At 39.9% G+C, this 13,899-nt stretch overlaps 1 protein-coding gene across 2 annotated transcripts; it reads right to left on the bottom strand.

The window, feature by feature from the left end:
- Nucleotides 1-2,667: 2,667 nt before the first annotated feature.
- LOC117293590 (pre-mRNA 3'-end-processing factor FIP1-like) lies at nt 2,668-12,977 on the bottom strand. 2 transcript variants are annotated; one of them, XM_033775948.1, is made up of 16 exons: nt 12,823-12,977; nt 11,798-11,822; nt 11,250-11,394; nt 10,701-10,819; nt 10,099-10,163; nt 9,842-9,973; nt 9,571-9,683; nt 9,001-9,052; nt 8,254-8,425; nt 7,537-7,874; nt 6,845-6,928; nt 6,204-6,545; nt 5,299-5,464; nt 4,660-4,719; nt 3,824-4,099; nt 2,668-3,372 (listed from the first exon to the last, which is right to left on the bottom strand). In XM_033775948.1, the coding sequence occupies exons 1-16, from the start codon at nt 12,857-12,859 to the stop codon at nt 3,201-3,203; spliced, it is 2,298 nt and encodes a 765-aa protein (XP_033631839.1). In that variant the 5' UTR covers nt 12,860-12,977; the 3' UTR covers nt 2,668-3,200. The 2 variants fall into 2 exon arrangements, with proteins under 2 accessions (XP_033631839.1, XP_033631840.1); XM_033775949.1 differs by having other exon boundaries at nt 7,537-7,871.
- Nucleotides 12,978-13,899: the final 922 nt, after the last annotated feature.

Below are 13,899 nucleotides of genomic sequence, written 5' to 3'. Positions count from 1 at the left end.
TGGAATAATATTACAAACTTATGAATCATTTAATTGTCCATATTTCCATAGCCATAGGCGAAGTGGCTAAATTCAGACATGGCTTTTGACCGTTATTTTTCTTTTAACATCTCTGTCAAGTTCCCCATCCACAATAGCAATAATGAACACTAATTCCTTTTATACCAAATTGGGGACCAGACTACTTTGCCCTACCAGCCTTTAAGTCCAAATTGACAGCTCGGGGCGAAATTCAAAGAGCTGCTTAAACACACAAGTATCCAAACACAAAAGTAACCAAGCAACCTAGCCATTTCTAGAATGGCATATTCTTTTACCCTAAAAAAAAACAGTTTAAAATCTCCAAAATTACATTCAAGAGGTTTTCAAACTTGTTAGAATATGACATTGCAGGCCCACACTTCCACTATCCAAGAATGTAACAATTTATTTAAATAGATTGGAGTTATTTGAGGGTTTATTAGAGTCTCTGGCCAATGAGAGATTAGGGTTTTATAGGTTTTAAACCCACACCAGTACAAAGAGGTAGCTCATATTGTAAGATGATGTCAAATTTACAAAAGAAGACAATTACCGATAGTGTTCATCTCCGTTAAATAAATGAAGTATTTACAATCTACACATGTACAGAAGTCCCATAGGTTTATCTGCTTTCCAATCTTGTAATAAGAACTTCACTCCTTGTAAATTTTAGAAACTAAATTTCAATAGATGTGCGCACAAGTTTTTGTGCGCACGAGTCTCTTGTGCACACAAGTCTTCTAGCACTCCACACTAATGACGTAACTTTTGCGCAAAATATCCTTTGTCGGACAAACATTGACTCTGGGATAACAGCAGTGGGGAGACCGCAGTAGTGTAGTACATTCAGTTCAAGCAAGTAAACAAACGCGCGTGTTGTACGTTACTAAAGTTTGACACGCCCGAGATCAGTGTACAGCGGAGCTACTATTGATAGCATTAGAACAGACTGCAGTAGTAGTACATTCAGTTCAAGCAAGTAAACAAACGCGCGTGTTGTACGTTACTAAAGTTTGACACGCCCGAGATCAGTGTACAGCTGAGCTTCTATTGATAGCATTAGAACAGACTGCAGTAGTAGTACATTCAGTTCAAGCAAGTAAACAAACGCGCGTGTTGTACGCTACTAAAGTTTGACACGCCCGAGATCAGTGTACAGCTGAGCTTCTATTGATAGCATTAGAACAGACTGCAGTAGTAGTACATTCAGTTCAAGCAAGTAAACAAACGCGCGTGTTGTACGCTACTAAAGTTTGACACGCCCGAGATCAGTGTACAGATGAGCTACTATTGATAGCATTAGAACAGACTGCAGTAGTAGTACATTCAGTTCAAGCAAGTAGACAAAAAACTTTGACATTTACCCATGTGTATGTTACTAAAATTTGACACGTTGTCTGAGATCTGTGTACTGAGCTTCTATTTTTAGCATTAGTGCGGAGTGCTATTGGTTACTTTGGTTACATGTAAGTGAAAAACATGAAGGGATGTAACTGAATTAGAAATTATCAAAAAAAGAAAACAACTGATACCAGTAACCATCCTCCCAATGACTAATTCTCACTAATCAAATTCAAATAATGTCAAGGAAAATACTTCATATCACTGTTGCTTGTTTTGATAGTTCAATAAAAAAAAGAGGACAATATGCACTTGTACAAAACCACCAACAAAACATAGTCATTGTTCTACCTCAACCGCCGAATTTTGACCCACCACAATTTTGCTGTGATGGTGCATTCATTTTAAAGTACAAAATTGGAATGAATTTACTTTTTCAAATAAAAATAATTCTCACTTTGACTTTTCTCATAATCAATGGAACTAACCGGCTGACAAAGGAGAGCGAATCCCAAAACAAAGTTGCCTTTTTTTTTTAGAATAATCTTTAATGAACCTTGTGTAATATTTAACTGTAAACTCGACTTGAAACAAACAATACAAAATTACCTTTTAGGCACACATCTGCCTTAATATATCTCACATTAACACTTGAAGCTTAACTTAATTTATCTGACTTTTACTTTTGGCTCTGTTTGGTGAAAGGAAAAGTCTAGACTTGTCAGAAAGAATAATTGATAAGTAGTAGTTGACTTTTTAGTCTCAAAACAGCTGCTCAGAAAGGGGCCTGGAATGTTCCGTTAAATGTTTTGACTGGGAACAATGCCAGTTATCTCATGAACACTAGAACTGGAAAGTTCATACAGTTCAATAAACCTTTTTCCTGCCACCATCTTGGTCATGTTCCCTGTATCCAACAACAGTAACGGATGCTACTATTCATTGTACAAAAAGGAACCAGACTATTTCTCCTTCCAGCCTCAGTTTGGTTACATTGATTGAATGGGAGAAAATTAAGATGGCCGAACCATGATAAAGGTCCATTCTTGTAAGAACCATACATGTACTAGATTTAGGACGATATATCGTCGCCTCAGTACTATAAAGTCGTTGATGCAATTTCATACTTGTAATAATTAAAAGAATGTCAAGTGACAGGTACGCATAAGTTTGAAATTGTTTATCAAAATCCAAAAGTTATTTCTTTTTGATACCAGTTCCTTTGGAGATGACTCTTGATCAATAACCTCATTTTACCAGGAGCTCCAAAAAATGCAAAAGCAATTCTATGAAAATCATACAAACGCCCTTATTGTCCTGAGCTGACGATATAGACCTTTGTCATGTTGCCTCCAGCTTGGTCAAGATGGCTGCACCATGATAAAGGTCTATAGCGATATGTTAGTTTACCTACAGGAAGAGAAACGAACCCCAAACCCATGTTATTCCTACAGCCTCAAGTCTTTATTTTTACTCTTTTCCCCATTAACAGAAAAATTAATATTCAATATCTATTTGTAACGTCTACTTTGGGAACAGTTAAACTTCTATGCCAATTTGGGGTACAAGTGAAACCGATGTGTGTATTTCTAATCTGATGTATATTTCGGAACCAGTGAACTGTTGTTTCCACTGATTGGGGGGGACCAGTTAAGCTGCTATGTATTTCTAATCTGATGTATATTCTGGAACCAGTGAAGCTTCTGTGTATTTATAATCTGATTTATGTTCTGGAACCAGTGAAGCTGTTGTGTGTATTTCTAATCTGATTTATGTTCTGGAACCAGTAAACTGTTGTTCCTACTGATTCGGGGGGCTAGTGAAGCTGATATGTATTTCTAATCTGATGTGTATTCTGGAACCAGTGAACTGTCCACGTCTTTGTTTGAATCTGCTGATTTATCATCGTCCTTCTTCCCGTCGCTTTCTTTCTCGTCATGGTCTCGCCGCGATCGTTTGCTGTGACGATGTCTGGAGCTTCTGTGGGATTCGTCACTGTCATGTCGTCTTCTGTTACCATTCAAAAAAAAGGAAGACCGAGACTTTGTTTAATCTTTTCCCCGTATTATATCAAATCATTGCTGTACACACTTTTGGTAATTGTCAAAGACCAGTATCCTCACTTGGTCTGCCCCAACATCAGCCTAAAATAACAAGCCTGTGAAACGTTGGGCTCAATTGGTCGTCGAAGAGGCAAGAAAATAATGAGAAAAAAACCAAAACCTTGTTGCCTACAGTTGTGTGCTTTCCGATGACTGAGAAAGGCTTCATTCTCGGACTAAACAACATTACTTCAAAGGTTGTCATTTCTAACAATGTCTTGCGTAACCTGCCTTTAAGTAATATACTTAACATGGGTTTGATTCTCTTTTATTGTGGTGAGATTTTTCTGAATGAATGCACTCTTCCAAAATCTAAGGTATTCCTTGTGATCAAAAGAAGATCTGTTTGTCCGTCTCACCTTCTAGATTCTTTACCATCTCTGCTGTCTCGTCTGTCTCGGTCTCTGTCCTTTTCCCGATCCCGATCTCGATGTCTCCGTTCCTTCTCTCTATCTCCCCTATCTCGGTCTCGATCCCTGTGTCTGTCTCGTTCTCTGTCTCGCTCCCCGGAACGTTCTGTGGAACGCTCTGTGGCCCGCTCTCCCCGGTCTCTCGTCCGTGATCGGTCCCTCTCACCACGGTCACGAGAGCGTTCTCGCTCGGACACGCTTCGTTCTGGTGATCTTCTGTCATATCTGGTTATAAAAACGGGTGATATATATTCATTGCTTGTTCAAACTAAAACTTTTCTGTGCTTAGCAAGTTTTTGTGCTTACAGGCTTAATAAAATTGGTCCCTGTAAACAATTTATGGAATGCTTTGGCTAAATAGCTGCAGAAAAAAATACCAGGTCACTCCTTACCCTCATCCCAAATCCCAACACCGTGATCTTCTTTCTGAATTTAGCGAGTGATTTGCCTGTGGATTTTGTTCATAGAACTCTGGAAAGTAATGAGTAAACAGTGCCTAATACACAGTGTATGGGTAAAAACCAAATTATACCATTGATGATACCCAAGCCTACATCCATATGGACTGTAAAGGGGGTAACCCTGTTTCAGCTCAAGGAGTAGGTGGCAACAGCCTCTGGAATACAATAATTGTAGCCCACACCTTGAAGTGGCCTTCAGGCCTTGTGTGTCTTGCGACTTGCATATATAATAATATAACAAAATATATATATATTGATATATATCATGTTTTATTAGTATAATTATTTATTATCTTTTTTTTTCTGAATCCCTGAACAACTTACTCTTCTCTATGGCGGTAATCACGAACCTCTCTGTGCCGATAATCATCTTCATCTGAGCTTCTGTAATGTAAACAAGTTGCATCTTAATACTAAAGCCAGCGTGTCGATAACATTGATTAGGACTTGTCCCTATCTTTAACAGTGGGTGCGTTCATTTAGCTTCCCTGGGTCGACCCCGATCTGCCCCGATACGTTCAAATAGCTTTGACGGGGCTCACCCGGGTCAGCCCCCAGTGTGGAGTGGGTCACTTGGGAGTGACCTGAGGTGCATGCCGTCACCATGATAGGGCGAGTGTGATCGTTCGATAAGCTCGTCAGGGGCTCACCAGAGTGAGCGGGGTCAACCCAGGGACCCAGGGAAGTTTCACAATTGCACAATTTGCCAAGTTGGCCAATATTTTTATCATTTCCAAATTGAGTGTTGGATATATCCCTCCCAAACTGACCATTGAATTTCTCTTCTTAATTTGTATACTACAACACTTCTTTGCTTACAACTTTCATAACTTTACATATTTCTGCAGTTGACCGATTTGTTTTCATTTCAAAACTGAGTGTTGGGTTTATTGCCTTCAAACTGAGTGTCGTTTGCAATGCTGACTTGTCCCATTTTCGTACTCCAAAATAATTTTTGCTTACGTGCTGATGTCACTCTCGCTTGCAGCGGGGCTCGGTCCCCTGAAGAAGGGCGCTGGTGCATTACCAGGCCCCCTATCCCACATGTCTGAAGGAGGGGGACCTTGAGTAGGAGGTGGAATAGACTGATTGTACTGAGGAGTAAAGGGTTGGTTCTGTGGAGGAGGTTCTGTAAAGAGAAGCACATTCTGTAAAGATGGAGGGACAACTAGTTTCCAAGCGGCCTCATCCGAGGTAGGGGCATGGACCCGGACATGAAATCACACATGTGGATTGGGTCTTCAGTCTCTACATGACTGTGTGGGTTTCCACTGGTATAATTCTGTGGAGAAGGCTCTGTAAAGAAATGGACCTCTTGTTGATGGATTTGCTTGCATTCAAGAGATCAGAACATAGGTCTTACTATCAGGTCTTGCTATCTGTAGCTGGTTCAAATCCCGACCTATTCACAATGTCTTAGTTGTGGGTTCAAATCCCGCCCGAGTATTATCCCTGTGATTTTTTTCACAGAACTTGGAAAAGTACCGAGTATACAGTGCTAACACACATCAGTGTACATGGGTAAAACCAAAATGAATGTCTTTGCTATTATCTTTACTCGACTTCTATGTCTAAGACCCTGGTTTGAAACATGCTGGGGGCACTACAAGGATTGGTTTTTAGGTCTCTACTTCACTGCATGGGTTTCTCTGGAGTAATTCTTTGAGGTTTTCCTCCCACATCTCAAACTTATACATCCTCGTCTTCTCTCTATTGGGTTCTTGGCTAGTACAATGATATCGTTTGCTTTTTTGAGAGTTCTTGGCTTTATCAACCAGAATAATTTTGTTGGGTTTTCCCTCACACATGTTAAACTGAAACTTCCTTCCCTGTCTTCTCTCATTTGTCTCTTGGCTAGTACAACTTACCATAAAATGGCGGTCTGTCTCCAAAGTTAGGAGGGGGCCTCCCTGGCGGTCCAGCCCCAGGTCCCATCTGAGGTGGGGGCATTGACCCGGACATCGAATGGGGGGGCATGTTGACCTGCTGGGGCGGGGGCATACCCCCTTGCTGTGGAGGCATGCCGCCCTGAGGAGGGGGCATGTTCATATTAGGAGGCGGCATGTTCATTGGCGGCCCACCTGGGCGAGGAAATCTCTGGCCCCCTGGTCCGGGGCCATTTTGACCTGGTCCGCCAGGTGGCATTGGCCCTCCGGGTCCCGGAGGCGGGCCTCGAGGTCCTTGAAAGTTTGGCCTTGGTGGTGGCCCATCTAGAAGAAATGCAAAACAATTTATGAACAAGTCTTCTCTGTGTCTTTAGCACTCATTATTGCAAAATTTGTCCAGTACACAATAAGGCCTCGAAATAACCCACAGCAATTGCCGTGGTGCCCTGTGCTTTTGCTGTGGTGCCCTTTGCAAAGTTCCAATACAAATTCCCCCCATAGAAGTGCCCCTAACCGGAGGGAAACTGCTGAGCCGCTTCAAGAGCAAAGTTCAAGACTTGCACAATATTTAATCATACTTTTGATTCAGCTATCATTTGTTTCAAAATCCTCTGTTGACTCACCAAATCGCTGTGGGGGAGGGCCGTAGTTCTGTGGTCGCGGACCAGACATGTTGGGCGGCGGCATGTTCATCCTTGGAGGGGGACCTGAAAAAAAAGAGCAACTTGCCATAAGTGTCTTCACAAGTACTTAAAATAACTTGCAATGTTTTCCAACATAACACCAAGACTTTGGAATTCATATCCGGAAGACCTCAGACAATCGCAAAGCATCACTTTCTTCCAGCAGAAACTTAAAACACACTTGTTCATGCTTGCTCTCCCTACACTTTGATAATACTTTAACTTAACTTAAGCTTCTTTTAGACCAGCGCCTTTGAATGGTTTACAGGAAAGAGCGCTTTATAAATGCTGTAATATTATTATGATTATATATTTGGTTTGCGGTAACGCCATGTTTGTGTCTACTTGCCATGTAGAGTTGGCTCTTTAGAGAACTGTCTTGCTATATATTCTACTACCCCAGAGAAGATTTTTAGATTTTTCCAGAGACTTCTCAGTTCTGAAAAGCAGTTCTGAAAAAAACTGTCCTGCTTTTTAACTACTACCTGGGCGGAAAGTAGAATTATTATTGTTTGTCCCTCTATGGTTGTTCAAGGAAAGATTTTGATTCTCTGATCACCACGGGACGGCTGATGGACTTAAGAGAGAGAGAGATGGTTGAGTGAAAATGGTCGATTATACTTTCCACCAACCTGAGTGAGGAGGGGGCATCCTTCCATGGGGAGGTGGACCTCCAGGACCCATGGGCCCTGGCCCTCTATTCATGGGTCCTCTCGGCCCCATGGGTGGACCACCAGGTCCCTGCATTCCAGGTGGAGGGGGACCCCTTGGGGGTGGACCCCCTAGCCTAGGACCCATCGGTCTTGGGCCCATGGGGGGCATGTTACCCCCTGGATGACCAACGTTTGGTGGGGGCCCTCTCATGTTGGGTGGAAGCCCACGAGGCCCGGGGGGTGGGCCGTAGTTCTGGACCGGAGGAGGGCGGTTGGGGCTGGCGGCTGGTGCTGGAGATTGAGCTGATGTTCCGCTGCTGATGATGAACAAAATTATAAGTTCAATTTACAAACACTTTAAATACACTGAAATCTTTGCTTGAAAACGACTTCCTGATGCGACTTGTCCTTATTTTGATCTCAGCTTTGGTTCCCTTCACACAAAGATTGTTTTCGCATGTCCTTCGTCAAAACTGTCGATAGCTGAAGATTCTGTCATAACTATTGGCCTCGCACAAAATTTAGTAATGTTTGACAAGGTTTCTTAAGTAAGCCTATTCACAAGGGACCTTGGACATTACAAAAACCATTGTTTTGTTCACATTAGGTGACATTTGCAACCATGACAAAATGGAGCAAGGGACCCTTGCTAAACTCTGTTCAAAGATCTGTTGCTAGATGTATGTTTATACTCACTAATTATTTGTCATATTTGATTCACTGCCGACTACTTGGATGGACTGCATGGGGGGAGGATTATGGCTCTCATTCTCCCGCCGTCTACCCGCTATCGATCCAATCACGTTGATTGGACTTGGGTATTCTCGCCGTATAGTCCGTGTTGGGCTTGGTTTGATGTCTGATTTGGCTGCTTGGAAAAAGTTGTATTATTTTTAAGTTTGCTACTGATAACAATGTACGACAACGAGGTAAATGTAGAGCAGTTGGCCAAGTTATAAATATGTGTCACCGAAAAAAAAAACGAGTTACATTATAAGTAGCTTATATCATTTGCAGGCTTCCACAAAATATACTTCAAATTGCTCCAAAATAACTGACTTGATTGAAAGTGCATTATTGTTTCAAAGTATTCAGTAATATCAGATCGTTTTGTATCATTTTGAATTGATTGTCGGCCGACCATCATTTGAAACTGGAAGTTTGAATACAAAAACTGTTCAAAATCACCACCATTTGCTCATGTTTATGGTAGCAGTCATAGACTGACAAAGGTAAAGAGGGCGTTGGAACACTATGGAACATAAAATCCTACCCCTACAAACCCACTTTAGATTATCATTGCTTTTGCTGCTGATGAAGTTTGCAAATTTGGGGCCTGTAAAACTAACAGTCAGAAAGAGAGATTGGTTTTTATAAAAACAAATTAAAATTTGAGTATTGGGAGGGCATTACCAAGTTTCTTGTGTAGTTACTCTTTCTTACCTGTTGTGCTAATTTCTTTGGAGTTGGACGAGTCGTGACCACCATGATGGCTCTAGAAATGGGTAAAGAAGCAAAAAATAAGTACTGCTGTCAGTTTGGATGTATCTTTTTTTACATTGAGATGATCAGTTGTCTGTGCTTAGCAACTTGTTGTGCTTAAAGGAAGGGTATGTCTTTGGTAATTACTCAAAAAATGAATTAAAACTTATGTGGTTAGGGAGATCTGCAGGTGTTGATAATGTATAACTTTTAGTGAAACAATTCCCTTTAAAGGAATGTGGTTTTAGAGAGAGGAATTCAAAAACATTTCAATCTGAGAAATGTTTCTGCATCAAATGTTTCCCAGATTGTGTGTTCCAATTTTGGTTTATTCTTCCACACCGGCTATTTGGTGACATCTCAAAAATGTTAACACCTGGCTTGTTTTATTGTATATACATTTACATAGGATTAAATCAGTCGCTCGTTACCGAAAACCTTTTGCCTGTTTAAGTAGCTCAGTGAAATCGGGCCCTGGATTTTGGGAGGCTTTCCAAGACTTTGTGTAATTCCAGGCAAACTTTGACTTACGTGGCTGTAGCTTTTCCCACCGGATTCTGCTCTTAGACTGTGTTGTTTATTGCAGTAGTTCTTCCAGGTGTCCTCGTTGAAACCATAGTTAAAATAATCGGTCAAATCGGCACCTATTGATTTCAAAGCAAAACAACAATGAGAGTATCAACAACAAGTGTAATAATTTGTACCTTTTTAGCAAGTATGGACTTTTGAAAATTTAAGATCATGATAAGGACAGATCAAAATCCCCAAAAGGTAAAAACTTGTGAATGGAAAGAAAGCTTACCTGGTTTTCTCCATGGCTTGTCTATCACAGCATCCACATCAAAAGAGTACACCCCTACTCCATTAATGGTGCCTTCCACTTCCATGTCAACCCCTTTGACTGGTGCTACCTTCTGCAGTGCCGAAGCCGCCACTAAAATGGGGACAATGCAAAATGGCATCAAATATTTGACAAGTTTAACGTATTTTTTTGTTTTGATCTTGAAACAAAATAAATTCAAAAAGGAAGACTGGCATCAAAGAAGAATGAAACTATACCTTGTGCCATTGCAGACGTCTTGTGGTACGCTGATGTTTTGTGTGTCGGTGGACCTCCGTATGACCTATAAAATATGAAATGAATATCTTTATGAATTTTGAAATGGCCTTGCTTTGTAATCAATATTCCCAGTCATGTGTGCTAAGAAGCAGTACCTCTATTAAAGTTGCTCTATACTAGGGCTAAAATTTTACGCTGAAATAGGCCAGTTATTTCAGTGTCGGGCCAATAAATTCAAGACGGGTTGTCTTGGGGTTTTTCAATTCACTATCTTTGTCTCAAAAGAACAATGTTCAAATGTTGAGTTTGAGTCTCACAGCTATCTTTCAATCCTGCTAAATACCACTCATAAAACTGAAGAGATACATTTTCTCTTTGTGTTTTGTTCAAATGAAACAGTTTAGAAGATAAAACCGTGATCTCATTTTCATTCTAGTCTCTTTTCATTTTGAATCCGGTCACGTAAATACAATCCTAAAGATTCTAAACTGCGAATCCTGCGGTCTTGTAGATTTCCACCCCCCCCCCCCCCAGCCATCTCCCCCCCCCCCTCCCCCCACTGAATTTGAGCTCTGGGTACAAATATTGAAACTCGACTAACCCATAGGCCGGGGCGGCCTTAATGTCCCCGATTGTGACCTGGACATCATCGTCATCTTCACTGTCATCGTCATCGTCATCACTGTCTTGTTCTGCTGGACGACTCGATTCCTCCTCAACCTTCAACGAAAAGCAAAAGAAAATTCTTGCCTTAATCAACGCAGTAGGAAAATACCAAATGGTAAATACAAAGCACTTTAAACAATAGCAACCCAGCATTCTCCCTTAAAGGCACTGTGGTGGATTTCACAAAGGTAGTCCTAAATTAGGACTAGTCGTAGGCAATGCTAAGAGATAGGACCAGTGCTAAGTTAGGACGAGTTACTGGTCCAAACTCTCTCCTAGTTCGGCTTGCTAGTTAAGTGTTATAGGTTTTGATGCATTGCGTGGTGAGGTATTAATGTATGTTCGGTTACAGTCACACCATGCGGTAACAACATGTAGGTCTACTTTGTTGTGTAGATTTTTGTTTTGGGGGAACTGGGTCTTGCTTTTTAATGCACTGCCGCAGAGTAGATTTCGGAATTCGGACACTACTTCCTCTACCTACCATTTCCCCTTCTTCTCTGTCATCTACCCCTGGGGGTCCATCGTCGGTAATCCCCGATGACGGCAAAGCTGCTACTGGTTCAGGCGTCTGACTGACGAAGGGCTCGGCCTCCGCCGAGAGAATACTGGCTGGAGCTTCATCCTCACTGCAATAAGAATACATCAAGTGATTTGTTTTCTTCTTTACATACGGAATGAAAGTTACTCACTGAACACGATTAGTAAAGATGCCATGGACTCTGTTGCCCTAGTCTTGGCCCCTTCAAAGTTTTCTATTGCCTTTCAGATTTTCTAATGGAAGTACCCTTTACATAATTAAAATGGCCTTGCCTTCTCAAAGGTGAAATTCCAGGCCTGTCTAAAGGAAACAAGCAAGGCTTGAATTTCACACTGGACCGCAGACACTGTTGTAAATTTGGACAGCCTATTTTATCTGTAATTTGCAGTTAAATGTATTTTTAAAGTGAACAATTTGCACACTATTTGGACACCCTTTTATCACATCCCGGCTTAAACCTTGTAGAGGACTGGGTGATGTCTAGTACTTACATTTCTGGTTCTGCAGCATCCTCATCTGAATTTACAGAAAGAAAAAAAACCCAGTAAATTAGTTTTCAAATGCATATTTCCCTAACCTGAGTTATTGGACCAAACTACGCCTTTTTATTATTTGGATATTATCTGGTGTAAAGAATTTCAATCATCTGAAATGTTCAATTGTTAAAAAATAAAATTGGGTCCAGTGAGTGAGTTACTCCGAGTCCGAATAATAATTCTATAGATCTTAAGTATTTTGTGCTAGGATTTTTATATTGATTAATTTTATGAAATATTTATTGTGCATGGGTTTTGAAATATAAATATAATCCTAATCGTCCATTCCAATCATCATAATTTGCAACCTGTAGAATTTCACAAATTTTTGTGTGTAACAATTATGATTTATGTCTTTTTTGTTGTAAGGCATAAATAATTTTAAAAATGCAAGAAAAGTGGTTGCTGATGATGGATTCAAATTCTATTTAGGCATATTTATGAGTGTTTTTTATTCACTTTGTTTACCTCTATTGTTTATTTATTCAATTAACTTCTAAATTTAAACTATTCATATTTTATTTTATATTTTATTTTATAATAAATAAGTGTACTTGTTTGTATTTTTCTCGTCTTGCTTTTTCTAAAGGATTGTTTATCTTTATTTACATGCCAGATTCAATTTATTATTTAGTCATCGACTAAACATTGCATTGTGTTTAGTTTCAAGAATAACAGAGCCATTCAACAAAGTGAACGGGAAAGTCAATTACAGACTCCTCATCAAACGAACGCAATACACAGTCACACGACGTATCACTACAGGTAGGTGTCGGAAATACCATCCACATCCATATCAAAACGTAAAAAAGACAGTTCACACGTGCACGATTACTTCATTCTAGGCGTCTAACTATGATCGTCACCGACGAATAAAATTATTTAAATCTTAAAAATGCAGCAAATTTAATACTTCATTGATTCTTGCAAGAATGCAATAAAATCGAATTGCAGAATAAGAGATTTCAGTGAAAGTTTACCTCCGTACAACCATTGTTCTTCGTCTTCGTCCGCCATTTTTCTTGTACTTTATCCGATGAATTGTGGGTAATTTAGCAGAGACCGATTCAAAAGTGAACTATTTATGAAACTCTAGAAAAACACAGTTAGGAAAGGTTCTAAATGAGTGTAAAGCATTATATTGTGCTTTTGTTTTGATATGATACCTTTTTTAAGTTTTCAAAATTTATTAGCCGAAAATAAATACTGTTGTTGACAGACAGTACATTTCTTTGGAAGCATTTTTTTGTTTTCTCGAGGCCACCGTAGTTGCAGAATTTCACCCGACCGTTAAGTAGGAATACCGCCCTCACTCGTTCAACATTAGAATTATTATTGTCAATGAAACACATCCGTATTATTTATTTTGATTGCGGCAATCGACATAAAATAATTGTTTAACAATTCCTGATTTGTCAGGTCTTCAAGTGTTATTTCCTCAAAGTTGACAGCTATATCAGAAGAAAATGCTTGATGGGGGATTGTTTTTGGTCTACTGATGAACTTTTGTAACAAACTTCCACGCAAACGGAGTAGGCCGTACCATGGAGGAACAAATTTAATTAATTATTTAATTTATTCCTCCATGGCCGTACAGATCAATCATCAACACATGCATAGACCCGTTTTTTTATGTAACATTTATTTTGAGTAACCCATGTTGTACATTCCATGACCTTTATGACAGATATTCACAGCGCATAAGGGATATTACAGATTGTCATAATATTATCCGAAATAAATGCCTACTATTAAGAAAAGTTGCAAAGTTTTGAGATAGATAGATACGGCCCCTTATATACCTGTTAACATTACCTCCCCTATTTCGTGATTTGGATTTGTGACAATACTGTTGTCAACACACAAAAAAACATACTAAATCTACATGGCAAGTAGATGCACAATGGCGTTACCTCAAAACAATTTTTAATACCTCGCCATGCAATGCCTCAAACAACATTCCTTTAACTTTTTTGTCCACCGTTAATTTGAAATGCCGCCCTCACTCGTTTGACAACTTTGGTAACCCGCACCCAAATGGGATTCTTATAGATTTT

The sequence above is a fragment of the Asterias rubens genome, chromosome 8, assembly GCF_902459465.1.
Source record: "Asterias rubens chromosome 8, eAstRub1.3, whole genome shotgun sequence".
NCBI classification, from domain to species: domain Eukaryota; kingdom Metazoa; phylum Echinodermata; class Asteroidea; order Forcipulatida; family Asteriidae; genus Asterias; species Asterias rubens.
This window is presented reverse-complemented; position numbering and strand designations above follow the sequence as displayed.

Bases quoted from the DNA above. Each gene is read 5' to 3' on its own strand.
- LOC117293590 (XM_033775948.1), bottom strand. From the start codon at position 12,859: ATGGCGGACGAAGACGAAGAACAATGGTTGTACGGAG. The intron at 11,823-12,822 runs GTAAACTTTCAC...CTGTAAATTCAG, and splicing joins AGAACAATGGTTGTACGGAG to ATGAGGATGCTGCAGAACCA. The intron at 8,426-9,000 runs GTAAGAAAGAGT...TTTTCCAAGCAG, and splicing joins CAAAGAAATTAGCACAACAG to CCAAATCAGACATCAAACCA.